Source organism: Ixodes scapularis, unplaced genomic scaffold (genome assembly GCF_016920785.2).
Source record: "Ixodes scapularis isolate PalLabHiFi unplaced genomic scaffold, ASM1692078v2 PGA_scaffold4__175_contigs__length_147842914, whole genome shotgun sequence".
Taxonomy (NCBI): Eukaryota; Metazoa; Arthropoda; class Arachnida; order Ixodida; family Ixodidae; genus Ixodes; species Ixodes scapularis.
The window spans coordinates 140,780,972-140,801,249 of record NW_024609879.1 but is presented as its reverse complement, the minus strand read 5'-3'; the positions used below and the strand labels follow the sequence as shown (position 1 = coordinate 140,801,249).

Below are 20,278 nucleotides of genomic sequence, written 5' to 3'. Positions count from 1 at the left end.
TTAAAAGATTAGGCAATGGAACGGTACTCTCTAAAACAACTGGATAATGATCACTTCCGAAAAGGTTTTGAAGAACCTTTCTGGGGGAGCAAGGAAGTAATGAAGGTGAAGCAATAGGAACATGAATGGATGTGAATGAGTTGTGTGCCGCACTAGAAAAGGTTGGTTCTCTCCCGTTAAGAAGGCACAGCCCCGAAGACAATAAAAGACGTTCAATCATACCACCACAAGAGTCTTGACGGGTACTACCCCATAGGATGATGAGCGTTAAAATCGCCCAAAATTAAAAAAGGTTGCGGGAGCTGTCCTACAAGTTCCTGCAGCTCTTAAAGGTTTAAAGGAACGTTAGGTGGTAAGTATAAAGAAACAATTGTTACAAGGCGGTCCAGAAAGAGACGTACTGCAACAGCTTCCAGTGGCGTGCAGAGGGGAACTTGAGAGCAAGCAACTCCACTCTGCACGACCACTGCAATACCACCAGAAGGGGAGGAAAAGGGGCGATCTTTCCTAAAAACCTGATGACGTCTTAAAATGTTAAATGAATGAGAGTGAAGATGGGTTTCTTGCAAGGCGAGAGCAATGGGCTGAAGCTGATCCACGAAATAATTGACATCATTTCTTAAATTACCGCGACAGTTCCATTGCATAAAATGTAACTTAGTCATCTATAAAAGGTATGTAAATATGCAACTGAAAAATAAACCTAGTAAAATAAGTAAGACTGTAGAGTCAATACAAACTAGGTGAAAGGCATTGGGATCATCATTTGGGTGGGACTACAGGCTTCTTATTCTTTTTATGTTTACTGGAGGGCGTTTCTCACTTTATATTGCCCTGGTCAGACTCAGGAGTGGACAGATTGTCAGCATCTGTCGACATCTCCACCTCCTGAGAGGTATCCAATGTTTTTAGAACAGCACTTGTTCGGCCAGGTGTGCGGGGGGGGGGGGGCAAACTCTGACCACGATCGGCTGGGGGGGTTGCAGACGAACTGGGCGTCGGGTCGTCTGAGCTCGTCTGGTTCCCTCCTTTCCCAGGAGCTGCATGGACACCATGCTTCACCTTCGGTAGGGGGCCCTCTCTAGCGAGCAAGAGCAAGAGGCTCGCTCCGTCTCCCCAGAGGGTGACCTAGGAGAGGGGGCAGGGGCGGCTGCTGCCGGCATGTCCCTGGAAGGAAAGCAGCACGCGTTCTACCACCAGGGACCGGAGGAGGCAGCCGCTGCTCCTGTCGGGGAGCTGGGGCCCTGCAGTCGGCCGCCAAGATCTCGGGAGAGACCTGGGTGGCCCTTGACTCCGAGCGCGGTGCAGGGCCCCTGCGCACCACCTCGACCAAACTCCCCTTTGACAAAAAGGAGAACTGCTTCTTGGCTTCTGGGTATGGTATGTTTTCCTTTACTTTGATGGTAAGAATGTCCTTTTCTAGCTTCCAAGGGGGACATGCACGATAATAAGCAGGATGTGGTCCACCGCAATTAGCGCAGTGGGCCACAGCCGCCTCGCAAGTATTGGAAACGTGACCCTGACTACCGCACTTCGCACACGTCTCCTTCCCTCGACAGCTGCGTGTTCCATGACCGAAATGCTGGCAACGGAAGCACCGCTGGGAGTTGGGGACGTAAGGGCGGATGCGGCAGTTCAAGTAAGGCACACTCTCGGGGAGAGTGTGCCTTTCAAAAGTCAGGATAACGTGTCTCGAAGGGATTTGTTTGCCATCTTTCGTAAACATAATGTGTTTTACAGCGACGACACCGGCACCTTGGAATCTTTCGAGGAGTTCTTCTTCACTAGTGTGCAAGAAGTCATCCTCAGAGAGGACTCCACGGATAGTATTTAGTGAGCGATGAGGGCTCACCGACACTTTCACGTCAACGATGGTAGTCAGTTTAAGGAGTGTGTCACTTTGTTTTTTTTTGTATTCACTTCCTCGGAGAAGGTCTCCAGTGTGCTGCTTTTTTGCCTTGTAGGAAAGCCCTACAAGGATTTCTAGCACCTTTGCTACAATAAAAGGCGACAGCTTCGAAACAGGTTTTTGTTCATCCAGCGAATGAACGATGAAAAACTTTGTAAATGTTTGTGCTTCACATTCTTTGTCGATGTTTTTTTTGTTCGGGGCAGCGCCTTTTAAGGGCGTGACCGGAACGGAGTTTAGAGGGGTGGGGTGCCATAAGAGGGCGAAGAGTGTACAGAATCCGTGGTTCACCATCCACCATCGAGCCCAACAAGGGGTTAGGTAACGCACCATAACAAGGAGGGCTTGGCTGGAGACGTTACGCTAACAATGCTGCCGGGAAACTATACTTAAGTGTGAGTCAAGACAGAGGTCCATTGCCACCCAAGGTTAGCCCTTGCCGCCAAAGAGGGGTGAAAAAGGAGTAAGAGAAATGAGATAGAAGTAAAAGAAACAGGAAAGGTAAAAGTGAAAAATCGGAGGGGATAGGAGAAGAAAAGGCGACTAGACTGAATCATCCTGGCCGGGCCTTACCAGGACTACCGTCTACAAGAAGCCGGGGCCGAAGTGGTGTATTGCCCCCCCGGGGGGCCCCGAAGGGTTTAAACCTACCCCGGGCTCGGTTCAACCACCAGGGTGCCCTTTTCACCGGACACGGTAAAGCCACGCACAGCCAGACGTGGGCGGGCGAACCTGCATGGCTCGGGGTCCGTGGAGACGCCACTCTCCAAACACCTGCTTTCACAGGCGCCCCCTGCGGGGGTTGGGCACAGGGAAACCCACAGGTAAGGCCTTCAAACACAGGGTGGTGTCGGGTATTTGAAACACTAACACATGGGTCGGTTTCCATCTAAATCATTTTGCATAACCGAATACTTACATACAGAGCTCCGTGTAAGTTTGGAATGAGGCAAGCGACATCAGATTTTGGTGCAGAAACTGGCCTCTAATTCTAAGGAGGTCATCCGAGGTTGGAATTGGTAAGTGCAGCGAGGAGTCCACATTGTGTGCAATTCATTATTGTAAGAGATGGTACAGTTTATTCTACCATGGGCAGATATGATCTGCATGCAGAACATTGTAGGCCAAGCTCATGTAATTTATTGTGGGCAACTCCAAATGAATAATCATTACACTGTACTTCGGTGTAAACAGCAATAAAAGGCAGGTTGTGGCCTTTTCATCCTCCTAGTGCCCACACAGCAGGTGCACCTGCAGACAGTGCATGCGTGGGGGCAGCCGACATGTTCTTCCACATTACATGGTGCGTGCTAGTGCACCTGCTATGTGGGTGTTGGGGGGGAGGGGGGGGCGTCAATATCACGGCCCACCTGCTGCTGTAATAGTACTTCATAAACCCAAGTTCAATCTGGATTCTCTATTCCTGGTACAGGTATGTTGCATACCACCAGTTTGCAAGGTGGATTTGGCGCCGCCTTGGGAGGCACAACAGGAAGATCCTGCCTGCCTGTGTAGTAAAGGCCATTAGGAATGCCTATCCATCAGAAGAATACTGTGGCTTTAGATATCCTGCCCTGTAGGCCTAACATGTTCTCAGTCACCCCAGTGCAATATTGCTGTGCGCAGGGCCGAACAAGCAGCGCTTGGTCACGGAACTCCAAAAGTCTTACTCGGGCTTAACTTTTATCATTTCGTCCTGTTCTCCAAAGTGCCTGTTCATTCTCACCCTGAACACAAGGTGCTCGAACCTTCTGGACCGAATTTTCGCGACGCCGATGAACATTAAAAAAGGAGCTGCCCGTGACCTTGTCGAGTCGGTCTCGCTCTCGCTTCCTGTTACGCCGCCAAATTGCCGCCTGCTTTTCTGCTGTCTCGACGCTCATTCTTTATTTTGTTTGACACAAGTTCGCTGATTAAACCCTTCTTTTCAGTTCATAATTTACCGTCTCTTGGCCTTACTCCGTGACAATACGCGCTTTGGAAGACGACGGGGGTTAAAGTTCCCCAGAGATTTCGCTGTGTTGAGTGGTGCAGCAGCTTCCCAGATTTCGGCTGACCTCATCCACCTCCACCAACCCGGGCAAGAAGTACTGGCTTATGGAACTATTCTGAGCTGGATCCAACATGTCCCAGCGTGGAGTAGTTCTCTAAACCAGTGCATTGACTTTTGCATGGGACTGACTGCAATATCAGAAAGTGAGGCACACCTTACGCCAATATGTGCTATTCTTTTAAAGCATTTGTGTGTTCTAACATGCTGAATAAAAAATTGCAAGTTGATGTGTCAAGTAATTTTTATTCTCCAAGTAAACATATTTTGTATGAAATCAAATGGCTTCAGGAAAGCCTCAGAATGGTAGCCTGTATGCCCTTCTGCTTCAGCTTGGTGAAGCCACAAACAAATGCCACCTTCCCCATGGCGTTGCCTTCCGTCACCTCATCCGACTGGTCACAACGTGTATGCATTAATTTCTTCCAACAGACAATGTACTGCAGCATCAAAGCAAGGCCTCCATAAATGCAATCAGATTTAAAGCAGATAGGAACAGTGGTTGTAAACAAGAGGCAAATCAGTTTTACAATAATTTAGTTTGCCTCAGTTAGTAAATGTTACCTTGCCAACTAGCACTTGCTCAACATGGATTACCTTCCTGGTGACTGCCTCGTGGAAGCTGTAGGTGCAGTACTTTGCGCTGAATCCTGGCGAATCGCAGCGTCCATCCCAGCAAGGGCAATGCTCTTGCCTCGGAGACCTTGCAGAAGCTCAGTGTTCTGCTGCGTCCCGCACCTCACTCGATGACCTGACAAAGCCAACTGAAGCCTAGCGCACCCATGGTCATATAAGCCGTGTTCCAAAATGCGCTCCAACTTCAGGAGTAGAGGTTTCGTACCTTGGCTTTTGAAAATCTACCCTCGTTTTACGCTACCGCTCTAAATTGTCACGTGGTAACCCGCCGGAGTAACCTAAACCTACTCTTGAGTAACTCGCAATGACACACGCGTGATGATTATAGCAATAAGGCGGCATTAAAAAAAAACAAAAAAAAATTACGGTGGACATTTTTTGGGAGATCCGAGATCGCGTCCATACAATCGGGAGATGTGATCAAAATTCGGGAGAGTTGGCAGGTATGCAATTCACAGCAGGCATCGGATTACCAGTCTGACACTTGTTGTAGGTGCGCTCCGAGATGGCTTGAATGCTGACGGACTTGTTGCTCCTCAAGATGGTCGCAGGAGAACCAGCTCCAAAGAGAATGGCTGCGCAAATGCAAACATTGCCTGTTGCTTTGCCACTTACCTTTGGCTGGCACCACCATGTCTCCTGTTGACAATCAGTAGTGTGCCGACAACATCTCTGGTGTTGCAGCAAGGGGCATGGCACTTGCGGCACACCATGAAACGCTCCAAGAGGCACCCTTCAAAAACAATGAACTTCCGCTTACGCAGTCACTGTCGTCACTGAAAATATAAATAAAACTGTAACATATACCGGAGGTTATTTGAAAGTACAGTATAGACCACTTACAACGTAACCGCTTATAGTGCAGGACCGGGTATAACGCGGTTTTTTTAAACCACCGGTTCACCTCCCATAGAACTCCATGTAATTACATACCGCTTAAAATGCAGACGCGCAAAGGGAAATACCGGTTATAGTGCAGTTTTTGGCACAGCCCGCCGACCGCGGCGACGACCGGAGCAGCGAGCTCGCCTCCCTGTGCGACACTAGATAACGGCGCAAGCCACAAGATGCACTCGCGGAGCAAGGAGGTCGCTCGAAAACGCGGGGAGAAGGGAAGAGAGAGGCTTCAGTTGCCATAGCGACGGAGGGACGCACGCACGAGTCGTTCACGTGCGTGCGTCCCTCCCCTGCGTTGGAAACAAAGAAACAAACAACCGCAACGACAGACCAATCGCAGGTCGAGGAGAAGTGTTCGCGCGCGTTGCATGCCGGTCGCGGGCCGGCTGCTTCTATTCCGCAAACATGGCGTCGGTTGTGATCGTCGTCGTAGACGGCGTGCATCTCATCGTTCTGCGTAAAAGCGCTCTCCTTGACTGTGAATTTTCATTGTGTGTCGCTATCATAACCCAGCACGTTCTAGAAGGGAAGATCCACCTACTCGTGCGGCAATGTCGTGGCGACACTCTCAAGACGGCAGAAACGCCCGTGTCGTCGTGTTTGTTTACTTCGACTACAGTGGTGATTTCTAAGCATTTGTGTCCTCGAACATCGCCCGGATTTCTTATTTGGTGCATTTCATGCATGTGCTAAAGTTCAAGGTATTACTGGTGCGTACCGTATGAAGGATGCGAATTTTCACGCGTTTTCATCTCCGGAGAAAAGTGATTAGGGTTAGCAATCCTGAACGCTCGCAACGTCCGTCCGCAACCCGCAACGCCGTTAAAAGGCTGCGCCAGGCAAAAGCCGCTCATTTCTTTCAAAATGTGTGACACACTTGAGACAGAAGTTTTGGACAAGAGTGTGGCTTCACGGCAGTACACGGCGAGCCGCTTGGTCGGTAGGGACGTAGATTCCCCAGAATCCCTCTTAGCTGTTGCTTCCTAGGTACTTCCTCCCGTCTCCTTGTTTATCTTCTTTTTTGGAGTTGTCATCTTTGCATTATCTACGCCAGAGTTGCCACTCCTACTGATTTATCAGCAGATCTACTGATTTTTTCAAAATTCTGCTGATTCAGTGATAATACCACGAAATCTACTGATTTTTCTCCTTTTTGCCTACACGTGGTCTAAAACTACCACTATTGGCTCTAAGGCGCGCCCTCGAGTAATTTCGGCGTACTTTGGTGGGTCATTTCCATCCTCCCTGGTCATTTCACGTGTGTGCGTGTGTGTCTGGGTAGGCTTTGTAAAAAGGAATGAGGAGGAAAAGCAGAATTTATTGCCTATTTTTTTTGCCTTCAAGTACACGATTCTTTGCTCAAAGAACTTGACGGCCTCTCCGGCATATTTTCCCTGACTGGGCTCGCTTTTTAACAATATTCCTGACAATTCCCCGATTTTTCCCGGTAATTAAAATTTCCCAGACAATTCCCGGTTTTCCTGGGAATCGCTTCTTTAAGAACTGCTGCTGCTTGATATCAGGTACTATCGCGGCCAGTATGAGCTGAAACGACACGTGTGGCGCTATCAGCGCCACCTGGCACATTGCTTCGTAAACACTGGCATCAACTGACGCAGAGACACATCTCCTCGTGTGCTCGTGCCACAGCACGCTTCCGGCCTTCTGGTAGCCAGACGGCTGGTGTGGTATTGAGTGCGAAGGTGACAAGGTCACACAATTGTCATTCTCCATAAATATGAACCAAGATCTGAGCGTGAGCCACTCGTCATCGCAAATTGATGGTTGCACAAATCGAGGCTCTGCACAGAAGTACCGCAGAGATTGGTTTGATTAAGTTTTGCAAACAGTTTCATGTATAACTCTCGCCATTCAAGAGAACCAAGGATTGCACTGTAAAACCCAGGGCTGCGGGTTTCTCTCGATCCCCACACCTGCCTGTTGTCATATGGGATGAGCACTATCCAACAGGCCGTGCGTCACTGCTGTGTAATGCCTGTTAAAGCATTCCCCAGCTAAACCTCTCATTTCCAATGCAGCGGCAGAAATGCCGGTTCTGAGGGCGTGTTAGTGAATGCTCCAGAAAGGCCTAATCTGTTTGCAGAAGAAAGTTAAATTCACTCAAGTAAAAATCGCGCAAGTTGGTAAATAACAATTTAATTTGTCCCTTCACTGGCAAAGATGCAGAGGGAAATTATCTAAGAATAAGGCCTTCACAAGTGTCTATAGACAATGGGTTGCATGGTGCACACATCGTGACGAAGATTGGAACGGCGTAACGAACACAGGAGTAAATGTGTCTCGGCCCAGCGTGCGTTTGCCCAGTGATACGACAACCAGCACTAATAGTCCCGAGCGGAAGGTGTCATGACATTTCAGCTCATATTCGCTGTAATAGTACACAATATTCCTCTGCAACCACAGCCCATTGTGGCTCGGTGGAGAAAATTGATAAGTGCAGCGGTAAACAAAGCTACGTCTGTGACGACAGCCAAAGCGATCTTCAGTAAACGGAGGTCAAAAAAGACTAACTCAATTTCTGCAACAAGCATGACGATGTTGGAAACAATTGAAAATTATTTAACTGAGTTACTAAAGATTGTTGATTATGTAAAAACATCACCTTACTCTTTAATAATTAGAGCGATTCCTTGTAGGTGTTAAGTATTGTAACACTCTGTGCAGATGTTCGTGATTGGAACATTCTTCTGTCAGGTCTGTCATTATCAAAAGGAATGGTCCCTTTCTTCACATGCAAGCAACCTTTACGCATATATATTTCATTTTGTATTTACTGAATAAAGAGCACTCAAAGTGGTCAACATGAAGTCATATTGATGACTGCAAATAAATGGTAGAGTCTAGCGTGTTGGGAGCAAAGAGAAACAACTTAATGCCCACGGCTGCCAGCTTGTCAAGAGTCAGTGCCCTCTGCTGAGCTGCTCGCTTCAGCCGCCTGCAGGGCTGCCCCACCACGCTTCGGCGCTGCAGGTTTACAGGACCGAAAACCGCCTTCGTCGCCCCATTGCAGAATATTGAATCTTGAGCTGCATTCAAAATAAAGAAGATGTAATGCTACAAATATCTTTTTGGGGCAGTCGGACCATCATAGATGGTGAGTAAAAATTTTAATAAGTCCCCAGCAAAAAAAAATGTATGAATTTAATCACGGTAACATTCGAGCTGGATTATCAAACCAGGAATCTTACTGTAAACTATTCATACCATGGAGGCTCGCCAAAATTAAAGATAGTCTCATTATCAGCCTCGTGATTATTTTCTGGATACAGGATTGTAGATTCTGAGTGACATGAAAAAACTGCACTTTCTTAACCAGTTGCAGTCATGCGGTGGACACTGTTCAAGAATATCAAATGCATTATGGGCAGGTCTTCATTTTCGAACAAGCTCTGACACTATCACGAATGACAAATTATGAGGGGGCAAATAACTGAGGAACTAAACGTTTAATGGGGCGAACTTGTGCTCAAAACAAAATAGAAGAAGCTTAGCGTTGCAGGCGTCGATGTCGGTGAAGCAGCACGGTCAAACGCTGGGACGAGACTAACTCAGGCTCGCCACGCGGAGCCTCTTATGTAGACGCGTGAGCTTCTGGAACAATCGGCGTAGAACATTCTAACCTCAAATAAGCAACAGATTTCTCAAATTTACCAGAATGCGACTTTACAGAAACAACAAAAAGGTGTATCAGCAGCCAGGCATCAAACCTCGGTTTTTCGTGTGGGAGGCAAGCACGGTAACCATGAGGACACGGGAGCACTGCCAACTAGGCCAGCTGCACAAGCGGAAATATTTCCCAATTTTCAAAACCCGAATGGGTTTTATGGAACTCAGGTTAATCCCAATTTTCTTCTAAAAGCCCTCCTACCTGAAAAAGAATGGTGCGGTAAACACACCAGATGGCCAACCCCTTGATGGGTTTGTGTTAGTTTCGTAAGTGGCGTTAAAGTGCCAGGGCACAAGGCCTGTGCAGTACTTGAAAGCAAATGGCAGTGTAGCCTTGAAATAAGAGGCACTTGGAAGTGAGCGGCAGCACAGCACTCACTTGTGGCATGCGCCTCTCGCATTCACACAATTAAGGCTGAACCACATGCAAGTGATTTAGTGAGAGACGAGCGATGGAGATTTCCCATTGTCGCTCGTTACACCGTTTGGTTTTTGGATTTTTAGAAAACGTCGCTCGTCGCCTTGATCGCTTGCTCCCGTCGCTTTCATGCGGTTTGCCTCATTGCGCGAATGACCTAACAATAACGACAAGGGTTGCCATCGCTTGTCTCGTCGCTCGCTTTATGGTTGTTGGAGCTTGCGAAAATGTGAAGCGTGAACTTTATCAAGGGCTTTGTCCTTGCCGACTCTCTGACAGCTGGGAGAACTTTGGGTTCCAGTGAAATACGACCACATGATTTCTCACTTTGCTAAGGAACTGAGGAGGACAGCTGAGGAGGAAGTAGTTGGAAAATCAGTTCATGGTCTCTTCAAGAAAGTTGTTCGAAACATTTTGTTTTCTGTTTTCTTTCTAACCACTCAATGGCGTTTTTTTTTTCCCCCTACCTTCCCAATAAAGTATTGGTAGAGGACTAACAAATAAGCGCAACATATACAGCATTTTGTATAAAAATTCCGTGCCCCAGTCGAAAAAAAATTCTTTATACTCTTTGCAAGCAACACATCAACACAGACCCCACTTCTAAAGGTGCACGGCACGCAATACTTCCGAGTAGTTTCCGAGGACGAAAATTGAACGTGAATTCGGACACCCGCAGTGGAAGGAAACGGGGTGCAAATACTAACGCTAGCACGTAACGGGTACCTAGCAGTCACAAGTTCCGCAAAACACACCGCGACCCGATTTATAGAACTGAAGCCTTGTCCACCGATCCACGACATAAAGCTCCCTGATATACTTACCAAGCCCGTCTCCCCCTTCCCGCGCCTTCAGTGGGACGCTTGCCTCTGGGAGCATTCCTGCAATCCGACTGCTCACTCAGAGACAGGTCGGTTTCGGGACTTCTTTGGCAAAAGCTCGAGAGCCATCCAAATCGCAAAGCACGCACGTGTGCGACAAGGAGCCGCAGAGATTCACTTTCACGTTGCCTGCGCACACAAGAACACCTCATAAACGCTCCGAACAGAAAAGACAGAAAAAGTAAAATGAACGAACGAGGAAGTCATGAAAAGTTTAAACAAACTGAGGTTTAAACTTTCAGCGATGTTATGCACGTTACCCCAGATCCCTCTAGCGATTGGTGCGCGTGACATGTCACGTGGGAAATGGATGGTTGATTGTACTAGTGGGATTCCTTGCAGGCTTGCGCGCGCTCCGTCCGGTAGGTTTTATCAGATCAAAGGCTAGACGTGAATCCGTTTGGCTTTGTCCGGTAGGTCACGTGCTGGGCCGATAAGTGAGGAGGGTAAGGAGGAAAATGCAGAAGGAGACGAGGCGTCAAGGGAGCTTGGCTTGTGGAGGCTACACGGCTGACGTGATGCCCCTTCCTAGCCTTCTATCCTCCTTGCCTGGGACACTTTTTTTTCTCCAAGCACGGTCTTTGATGAAGTTTGTCACTCGCTTTGTTTTTGGATGGTAACGGCTATACCATTTGTAACGGGCGGCAGCTTGCGACCCCTAGCCTAACATTTCGTGATCCCTTCTATTTTAAAAATTTGTATAAATTTTTTTCTAACACAACCCTACCACCCTCCCTCTTTTAAAGCGTCACCAATGCTTATTTTTATCTGTATTTTTACCCCTCCCTAGATTTAAGGTGCACGGGACGAAGCCCCGTGCATCTTAAAATTGCATGTTCTATAGTTTCCCTCTCGCGTTTGCATATGTCGCATAAACTGTCTATATCCTGGATAGAACCCCCGTTCTAGCTTCAAACAGCAATGAGCTCCCCAATGAATTATCATACAACTGTTCCTTCTTTATTTCCTGTTTTTGTGTCCTGTCTATTGTTAAAGCTGATTTCGCCTGAATTCTCTGTTCCCACAATTTCCTCTCAGTTTCCTTCACTCCCTTTTCTACTGATATGCTCTTATCTGCCCCCTCTCGTTGAATGCATTTAAATCTCAGCTTGCGGGTTCGGTTTTTCCACTTAGTGTTAAGACTTTTCATATATAGATACTTGTACACTTTCACTGTCCACCTTGTATCCTCAATTTCAGCTAGACTTTGTTCAAATTATAATTTACAGATCGCTTCTCTACTCTCGAAAGATGCACAACCCATATCCCCCTGTACTCCCTCATTTGGTGTGTTCCCATGTGCCCCCCATGCCGACCTACCCACACTCCTTTGCTGTATCTCTAAACTTGCTTGGATTTACGACTTCATACACAATACCGCATTCCCAAATGACAGTCCTGGCACCATGACTCCCTTCCATACACCCCTAACGACTTCACATCTATTATAGTTCCAAAGTGCCCCGTGTTTCATGATAGCTGAATCTTGTTTCTTCTTTTAGAGCGTAGCTCTTAGGCGCCCGTATCCGGTTTGAGCTGTGTCAGCGCCGCCGTCAGCGTTGGCATAACTGCGCGGTGCATGATGAGTAAATTTTCCGCTAAATATAGCGGAAAATTTTCCCTGCTAAGTCTAGCAGAAAATATTTCCCGGTAAATTCAGCGGAAAATTTTCCCCCTCTAAATCTAGCAAAAAAATTTCCCCGCTAAATTTAGCGGAAAAAATTCCCCGCTAGATCTTGTGGAAAAATTTCTCCCTAACTGTAGCGGGAAATATTTCCCGCTAAATTTAGCGGAAAAAATTCCCCTAAATGGGAGGCGAGCAGGAGAGGAGGGGCATAGCCCCGTCTCCGTACCTTCCTCTCCTCCTCCTCAAGAGCTGCGCTCTAATTCGGCGTTACAGGAAGTTGTAAGCGGCTTTTATTTTTTTTATTCCAATATCTTCATGTTCTTTTAGATACTTTCTTCCCTCACTTAACTCCCAGAAATTTGTACTTTTATACGTGTTCTATCACTGTGTCCTGTTTCTCCGGGTGGTTATCATTTGAGCCCGTTCTCGTTTCGCCCTTCTCACTTGGCCCTTCTCAAAGCAATCATAGTCAAAAAGATCTTCTCTCTTGAACCTGGCGCAATTGTTCCTTTCCCGTTTCGTCCTTCGCATTTCAACCCTTCTCATTTGAGTCCGTTCTCGTTTCGACCTTCTCACTTGGCCCTTCTCAAAACAAACATTCTCAAAAAGATCTTCTCGCTTTGACCCTTCGCATTTGGCCCTTTCCCGTTTCGTCTTTCGCATTCCAACCCTCCCCATTTGGGCCCGTTTTCGTTTCGCTCTTCTCACCTGGCCCTTTTTAAAACAGCCATTCTCAAAAATATCTCGCTTTGACCAGTCGCACTTCACTCTTTCCATACCAAATTTTTTTTTTTTTTTTTCTTTTGGGGGGGGGGGGGGGGGTAATATTTATAAATACACTGATATATTTTGTGCGTGCGTATGTGTGTGCCACTCTACAGGCATACTCTCTCTGCTAAGGATTTTAGCGGTGCGTCGAGATCGTCGGGAAAAGTTTCTAGCAGACCAGCTATTTATTGCAGCCAGATCATATTTCGAAATGTCACGTTTTTTGGGGTCTCTCGACTTGGGACAATGCCACCACTTCTATAATGCAGTGGTTCTCAAAAGGGGGTCTGCAAAGGCATCCTAAAGGTCCGCGAAGCCCTGTCTCATCAGTCAAGCACGGCAATATTAGGTGTCCGCTTTCTTCACGTTGAGAAGAAACGTTCCAATTTTTGGGTGAGTACTCTCGTGTCAATTAGATAAGTCTACTTCGCACTAGTAATTAGTTATATTCATTAATCAAATCATTATCATGAAAGCCTATACCTTTCTATTCCCCTCACCCTGAATGGGGTCCTCCATCATCTCCACTTGTCTACAAGGGGTCCGCGAAACATCAATGGTTGAGAACCGCTGCTATTATGTATGCTATTTCTGTTCAAACAAAATTTTCAAATTGAATGTTCATCGCTTTTCTTTTTTTGCTTAGAAGAAAGGAAGCAGGCGTCATTGTACGATTCTCAGTGCATACCTCTACACATAAAATATATCTGATGGTATGTTGGGGGCCCAAGCAAGGTAAGGCTCATCAACATAGCCGCGAAGGCATAACAACGTTAGAAGCATGCCGAACTAATGCCACTCGGTCGTAGCGCGAACGGGCGAAATGAGAATGTTGCGAAAATCACAATTTGGATCTTATGAGAAAGTTCAAACAAGGCGGACCAAATGAGAATGGGACGAAAAACGCACAATCAAAATGCGAACGGGATGTTTTCGGATAACGGACAAAATGAGAATGGGCCCAGTTGCGAAAAACACGATTCGGATCTTATGAGAAGGTTCAAACGAGAAGGACCAAATGAGAATGGGACGAAATATGCAAGGTTCAAATGTGAATGGGACATTTTGAGATACACCCGTTTCTCCAGGGGTTCCCCCTTCTCATCGTTGAAAACTATTTTAACCGACTTGTCCCTAGTGAATCTTAGTCCCAAACTGTCCCCTTCTCTGCTGCAAATCCTAATCAGTTCCTGTACTGTCTCACGACTTTCTGATACGAGTACAATGTTGTCTGCATACATTTAACGTCAAATTGTGGTTGTTGTTCTGCCCATACATGTGAACGTGTATATAGTCCAAGGCCGGTAAGTTCATTGAATAATAAGTAATGGTACTGTTTTTTATTTCAACCCTAAGAGAGGGGGCTAGAGAATAAGAATAAGCTCTACGATCAAGCTCGACAAGACCCCACCCCCCCCACACACACACCACTTGGCAATGCAGACATCTCAAGAGGAGCTCCAACAAAACCCACGACTCAAAAAACAAAAACAAATAATGAGGTAAAAAAAAAAAACAAAAAAAGTTGCTGTGGTATTAATTGATAAATGAAAAATTAAGAAAAAAAATCCAGATTGCCCTGAGGTGCTCGTGGCGATCTCTCGTTCATTAACACGCAGGGAAAGCAGAAAGCAAACCACTAACGTTGTTGTGAAGAAACCGGCAGAGAAAAGGATGTGGCAAATGTGTTCATGGCTTTATTTGTCGCTGCCTGAAATCGCTGTGCATGCTAAGATACTTATGCCTTGCCCGGTTTGCTGTTCCTTCTACAATTCCCGACAACTTCACTAAATGTCAGCGCGTTAGACTACACTCGCAATCGAACAGCATGTCTCACATTTTCAGAGCCTGTCAAAGGTTTTCTCTTTTTTTTTAGTACAGAGTAAACAAGAAGAAGAAAAAAAAAAAAAAAAAACACTACTTCGCAAAGGATATTTTAAGGTGCAACGCCGGCGAGCGTTTGCAAACTGGTCGATTTAAGTTCTGTGAGGAATAAACCCTTGGAAACGTCAAATGCGGGATCCGAAACGTTTCCAGCGGGCCTCGAGAGATTAGCGACAATATAAAAACAATCCAAAAGCTATTTTACAAAGGTTACACTCGGATCTGACTAACCTAGCTGCTTTCCGAATGATGCTCCTTGATCCGGCGAATAATGCAGGAAGGGAGCAGCAGCACGTCGTAAAAGAAATGGGATTGATTTCAGAGCTCACGTTAGAAACGATGAACCAACGGACACAAGTTTTTGAGAAACGGCCACACGGCTCTGGCAAAACAAACGTTGCCGCCATTGCCGCCTGGGAGCCTGGGATTTCTAATTGATTTCCGGTACGATTTCCGGTTCTCTTGCCCTGCCATCTGATGAGAGCGAGAAAAGGTTCGAGAAATGTAACGATAAATGTTTCACCAAGAATTTACATGCAACGAAATACGAAAACCGTTAAAAAAAGTTAACGTTATTAAGTTTTCCGCGGCGCAGTATCACGTACGTTCTGTTGGTTGATGAAAAAAAAGTGGCGGCAAGCGCGGGAAGTTTAGCAGACGACAGTTGAGCGTCACTTGGGAATCCCGCCCTGCGACCGCCACTCGACTGCGCCCTCACGAAAATGTCTTCCGAAGACCTGCCTCGTTTCAGCCTCATCCGAAAATACTTCTCGGATGAAGAATGGAACACCATGTCATTCTACGTGAAATCAAGGATGACAAATCTCAAGGAAAACTACGATCTTCTCCTAGGAATGGGTGAGCGTTGGCAGCTGAGCCTCTGAAAAAAGCGCGTCTGCGAATTCGGGGAAAGGGATGGCTGCGAAGAATAATTTGTGACATAAAAGTATTTATTAGTATTCGATATGTTACATTAGGATACCAGGCGTGAACACCGGGTCCCCGGTATATTGTAGCCTCAGCACCGAGGTCCGCTGTGAAATGCAGATACTCGGCAGTGACAACGGCAAACCCTAACGGCAAACTCTCGTGAGGTTAAGTCTGTGCTTATGCGAAGAGCAAGTCGCTTCTTCGGCAGCAGTTGCGGCGACCTCAGAACGACGCCTAGCTCTGATTGGCTCTCAATGAAGGATAGTGGGTAGACCTCGAGGCAGCTTGCTTTGAGGTCTACCCACTGTCCTTCAATCGGAGCCAATCAGAGCTCGGCGTTTTTCTGACGTCACCACAACCCCTGCAAAAGAAGCAGACGAACTTGCGATCCGCACTGTTTCTTCACCCGACAACCAAATATTGCAGGCACTACAAAGTGCCCCCCCCCCCCCCCTCTTTCCAATAGCCCCTCAAAATTATAGACATTTAATATACAAATTTTGTTTTGTTTTTTCTTAACAGAAAAACGAACTACGCCTCGACGAGCGTTCGTTCTCCACCCAAATATAGCGCTAGTGGTCTGAACCAGACGACAAAGTTTAAGAACTCTCCCCGTTATCTTATTCAAAAGTTAATAGTGATTTTCTGAAATTTACAGCGGGAAAATGGCTGCCGGTGGAGCTCTCGAACACATGGAGCTGAATGGCGTCAGTTACCGAAAATGGGCGCCATTTTCCAATCGAAATTATCAGAAAATCACTTATAGCGTTTGAACGAGATGATTAATTCTCAAACTTGGGTATCTGATTAGAACCTCTCGCGCTACATTTGGACGAAAAAAATTTTTTTTTGCTGGAAAAAAAGAAGGGGGTGGGGGTTGCGTCATCTTTCAGGCAGCGTGGCTTTAGGCAGTCGGCCTTTTGTAGCAGGAAAAATATTCATGATTTGGAGCAGCCACTGACGCTTTTGGAGCAGATGCCAACATCTGTTAGCACATCACTTGAAAAAAGAAAACGCGACTCCATCGCTAAATGCGTTTATCTTTGATAATGATTGAGGGTTCCTCTTTGATGCTGAAGCATATTACCTACCTTTTTCTAATAAGAATAGGTAGGGCACAAAAGGAATTCACAGGGCCTTTTCTTAAGAATAAGGCGGAGGTCACAGTAAGTTTCATTTACAATGAGTATTAAAAACAGGATTTAAAAATGAATCATAGTGCAACATTTTATCGGGATAAAGACTCTTCCTTTCTCTTTTACGGGTAGTTACTATGCCTATATACATAATTTGTGCAAAATTCCGGCAAATACCAGCCTATCTGCTATCAGGAATGATGTGTAATATATCATAAACTGAAGAAACAACCATCTACAACTACTATGAAAACCTACACTCGTGCATTAACACTGACAATGCTCTTTGGCGACGTTGGAGCCAGAGTCAAGTCAAAGTTTGCCGCTATTTCGTTAGACAGGAACTACATTGACTACCGTATCTATTGAAATATACATTGGTGTTTCTTAAATTTTATCGGCAAATATTTTTATAATGAGGGGTTTACCGAGATTTAAGACAAAAAAGGTGGACCTGTAAAACTAGCGAACATAAGTTCAGAGCCTGTCACGACAAACCAGGCGCTCCCCCGTGTCAGCCGCTGCTCCTAGCACTCCGGTGCAAACCGGCGAAGACCGACGCAGGCGCTGGTGAGAGGCGCTGAAGGTTGACGGAAGCTGCCCAAGGTGCCGTGGTGCACTGGAACCACGGCACAGAGCTATGTGCCACACATGATAACTAAAGGGGCGACGCAACGATCTATGTACCGCTTAGAACGTATACCTCACGTTAATGACCTATGAGACGCATTCGATTCTCACCCCGTGCAACTGAAGTCGCAGAAAAAAAAATAATTAAAAGAAAAACGAGCACGTTTGCCTATGCAACTCGCAGCCAGAACAAGCGGCCTACGTGATCTGGAACCGATTATATGCCGCTAGTGTTGATCACAGCCACGCGCTGGGGTTGGCGAAGCACAGGACACGCACTGAGTTCCAGACGTTGTTGTAATTCGTCTATCGTCGTCATTGCAGCGATTGGACACGGGGCAATACCCGAATGCTTGTAGAATCAGCTGTTGAATATCACGAGCCCAAATTGAGTGCTCCCTCAATGCATGAGTCCAATCTATGAGCCACATTGAAATGCCAACACTGGAGGGTACTGCGACACGTCAGCTGCGTCGTCAAGTTTTCCGAAGGAGATATTGAGAGAAAACGCTCGCATTTGTCCTTGAAAATACACCGCAACAAAGGAGTTTCTTGGTCATTCGTTGCGTGTGAGTATACAGCTGTGACCCACTAGTGCCAGTAAGCTCGTGTAAAGTGAAAATTATTACAAGCGAATGTCTCTGCACAGCCCCTTCAAGTGGTCTAGCCAGGAGTGCAGGAACCTGGTTCTGGCTGATCACAGTAGCCGCCATCGCACTTTTTTTTTTCGCGACTTTTAGCTTTTGACATTGCCGACATCGTCTGGAAATTTAGACGCTATCGGCGATCAACCGTCCAGCGCATCAACCGGCCAGCACAGTTCACGAGCAACCTTTATACTTCGTTTCGTCTTAAAACGCAAGCCGACGCTACGAACCAAGCGGACACATCAAACAGCATCAAAGCGCGACATCGTGGTATTCGTCTGCACACGTTTTTTCATGGGTAATACCAATAAAGTGCAGTGCGTGGTAAGCAACATAATTAAAACAGGAGACACGGAAACAGGAAGGAGACACACACCACCGTCTTGCTATTCACCAGTGAGTGTCCCATGACTAGCGCTTTTAGTATGTGCGGTTGTATGTGGTCGAGTTTTCGAACTCTGCTGTGACCTAAGATGAGACAAATATGCGGTAAGTAGAGACGCTGTAACATACATATACGATATGGATTTTTTTCAGAGCGCAGCTCTTAGGCGCCCATTTCCGACTTGAGTGGCGTCGCCGTCGGCGTAACCGCGCGTTGCGTCATGGGAAATGTCCCACAATGCACCGCGCAAGACCCTCGGGACGTCGAGTAAAGTCACGAGGGTCCCGCGCGGTGCATCATGGGACATTTCCCGTGATGCAACGCGCGGGGGGGGGGAGGAGGGGGAGGATGACGAAGGGGAGTGGAGGTGGAGGAGGAGGGCAGAGAAGGGATGATGGGAGGAGGAGGGATGAGAAGAAGGAGAGGGGGAGGAGGATGAGATAAGGGGAGGAGCTTGAAGGATGTTAGGAGGAGGACGAACAAGAGGAGGGGAGGAGGAGTAGCAGGGAGGATGAGGAGGAAAGGTATATACCCTTTCCTCAGTACCCTTTCCTCCTCTTCCTCAAGAGCTGCGCTCTAATTCGGTGTTAAGCGCGAGACACATGGACGGCACAATCTTCCGACCCGACAGTCCCTACGCCGCTCCGAATTGTCGCACGCAACAGTTTGAGACACGTGCTTTCGACCTTGAATACGACGCGACGATCCTTTCGGCTCCGCCCAGGAAATCTCTGGTCCCAGATTGACGGTTAGCTCGCACGAGTGAAATTACGAGCTCGTTCTCGCTAGTGCGTGCATTCTTTGCTGCGGTCATCTTTCTCGGATGGGTCAGCGGGATTCACGCGTCGGGCTTCCCCTCGCCCGTCCTGCTATCGTGTTCGTCCCGCCAAACCCAGTACGTCATCATGACGTTCGCGCTAGCTGCGCTGCCATTGGCTGGGCGCTTCCGACACTCCGTCCGCCGTGCGAAACTATCTGGCATGCTGGACGCACGCCGGATCGCCGATCCGACGTCTGAAGCGACCAAACTTTTCGGATCAGGCAGTCGTATTGCTGGATTGGACGTCCGATCGGATGGATTTTTATCGCGTATGTGTCTCGCGCTTTACAGGGTGTTGAAAACGTCTTTCATTTTTAATGCTTATGAAATGTTTAGAAAGAAGCCGTGAAAACTACACTTATGCGGTTTGTGCAGGTGAGTAATAAGGCCTGGAGGACATAGTTTATGGGGCTAACCGTAACAATCTTTGATTAATTAAGTAAAATTTGGTCATAAATTTTTAATTAGAGAAACTATTCATATGGTTTCAATTAGAAAGTTGCTGAACGTCATCGAAACCAACTAAATCACTAATTAAAAAAATGAAAGCCGTTTACACATTCCTGTACCGCCGGATTAGAGCGCAGCTCTTGAGGAGGAGGAGGAGGAGGAGGGTACTGATGATAAGGTATATCCTTCTTCCCTCGTCCTCACCTCCTCAACCTGTCTGCTGCTCCACCCTCCGAGCGGCGTCGCCGTCGTCTCACGAGGGTCGCGTGACCTCAAGGGGTTACGTGACCCCTATGAGGTCACGTGACGATGCCGATGCCGATGATGTCGTCAGTGACGTCACTGATGACGTCATCAGGGACGATGACGATGCGGATGCCGTCATCAGTGACGTCACTGATGATGTCATCAGAACGATGACGATGCAGATCACGATGGCGTCATCAGTGGCGTCACTGATGACGTCACCAGTGACGTCACGCGTCCCATAATGCACCGCGCGGTTACGCTGACGCTGCTCAAG

General features: G+C 47.1%; 2 protein-coding genes and 1 long non-coding RNA gene across 7 annotated transcripts in view; 1 reads left to right on the top strand and 2 right to left on the bottom strand.

Moving 5' to 3' along the window:
- LOC115318793 (gastrula zinc finger protein XlCGF17.1-like) overlaps positions 1 to 20,278 on the bottom strand; it is a 57,203-nt gene that overhangs the window by 5,455 nt on the left and 31,470 nt on the right. The window contains exons 1-2 of one of the 2 annotated variants that reach the window (XR_006078303.1): positions 5,069 to 5,198; positions 4,419 to 4,710 (exon numbers count right to left, since the gene is read on the bottom strand). Coding sequence is in view for 1 of the 2 variants with exons in the window: in XM_042293468.1 (XP_042149402.1) it covers positions 5,069 to 5,170 (102 nt within the window). In the remaining variant the exon portion in view is untranslated. Of the gene's footprint in view, positions 1 to 4,418; positions 4,711 to 5,068; positions 5,199 to 20,278 lie in introns of those variants that run through there. The other variant, XM_042293468.1, reaches the window with a different exon arrangement.
- LOC120842618 lies at positions 8,319 to 15,153 on the bottom strand. 2 transcript variants are annotated; one of them, XR_005715964.3, is made up of 3 exons: positions 15,087 to 15,153; positions 10,422 to 10,607; positions 8,319 to 8,539 (listed from the first exon to the last, which is right to left on the bottom strand). It is a non-coding gene; the product is annotated as an uncharacterized LOC120842618 (long non-coding RNA). The 2 variants fall into 2 exon arrangements; XR_005798460.2 differs by having other exon boundaries at positions 14,989 to 15,135.
- LOC115311041 (histone-lysine N-methyltransferase PRDM9-like) overlaps positions 15,187 to 20,278 on the top strand; it is a 56,841-nt gene continuing 51,749 nt past the window's right edge. For 2 of the 3 annotated variants that reach the window (XM_040213764.1, XM_040213765.3), the window contains exon 1: positions 15,187 to 15,615. In XM_040213764.1, the coding sequence (XP_040069698.1) occupies positions 15,480 to 15,615 (136 nt within the window). In that variant the 5' untranslated portion in view covers positions 15,187 to 15,479. The remainder of the gene's footprint in view (positions 15,616 to 20,278) is intronic. The other variant, XM_040213766.1, reaches the window with a different exon arrangement.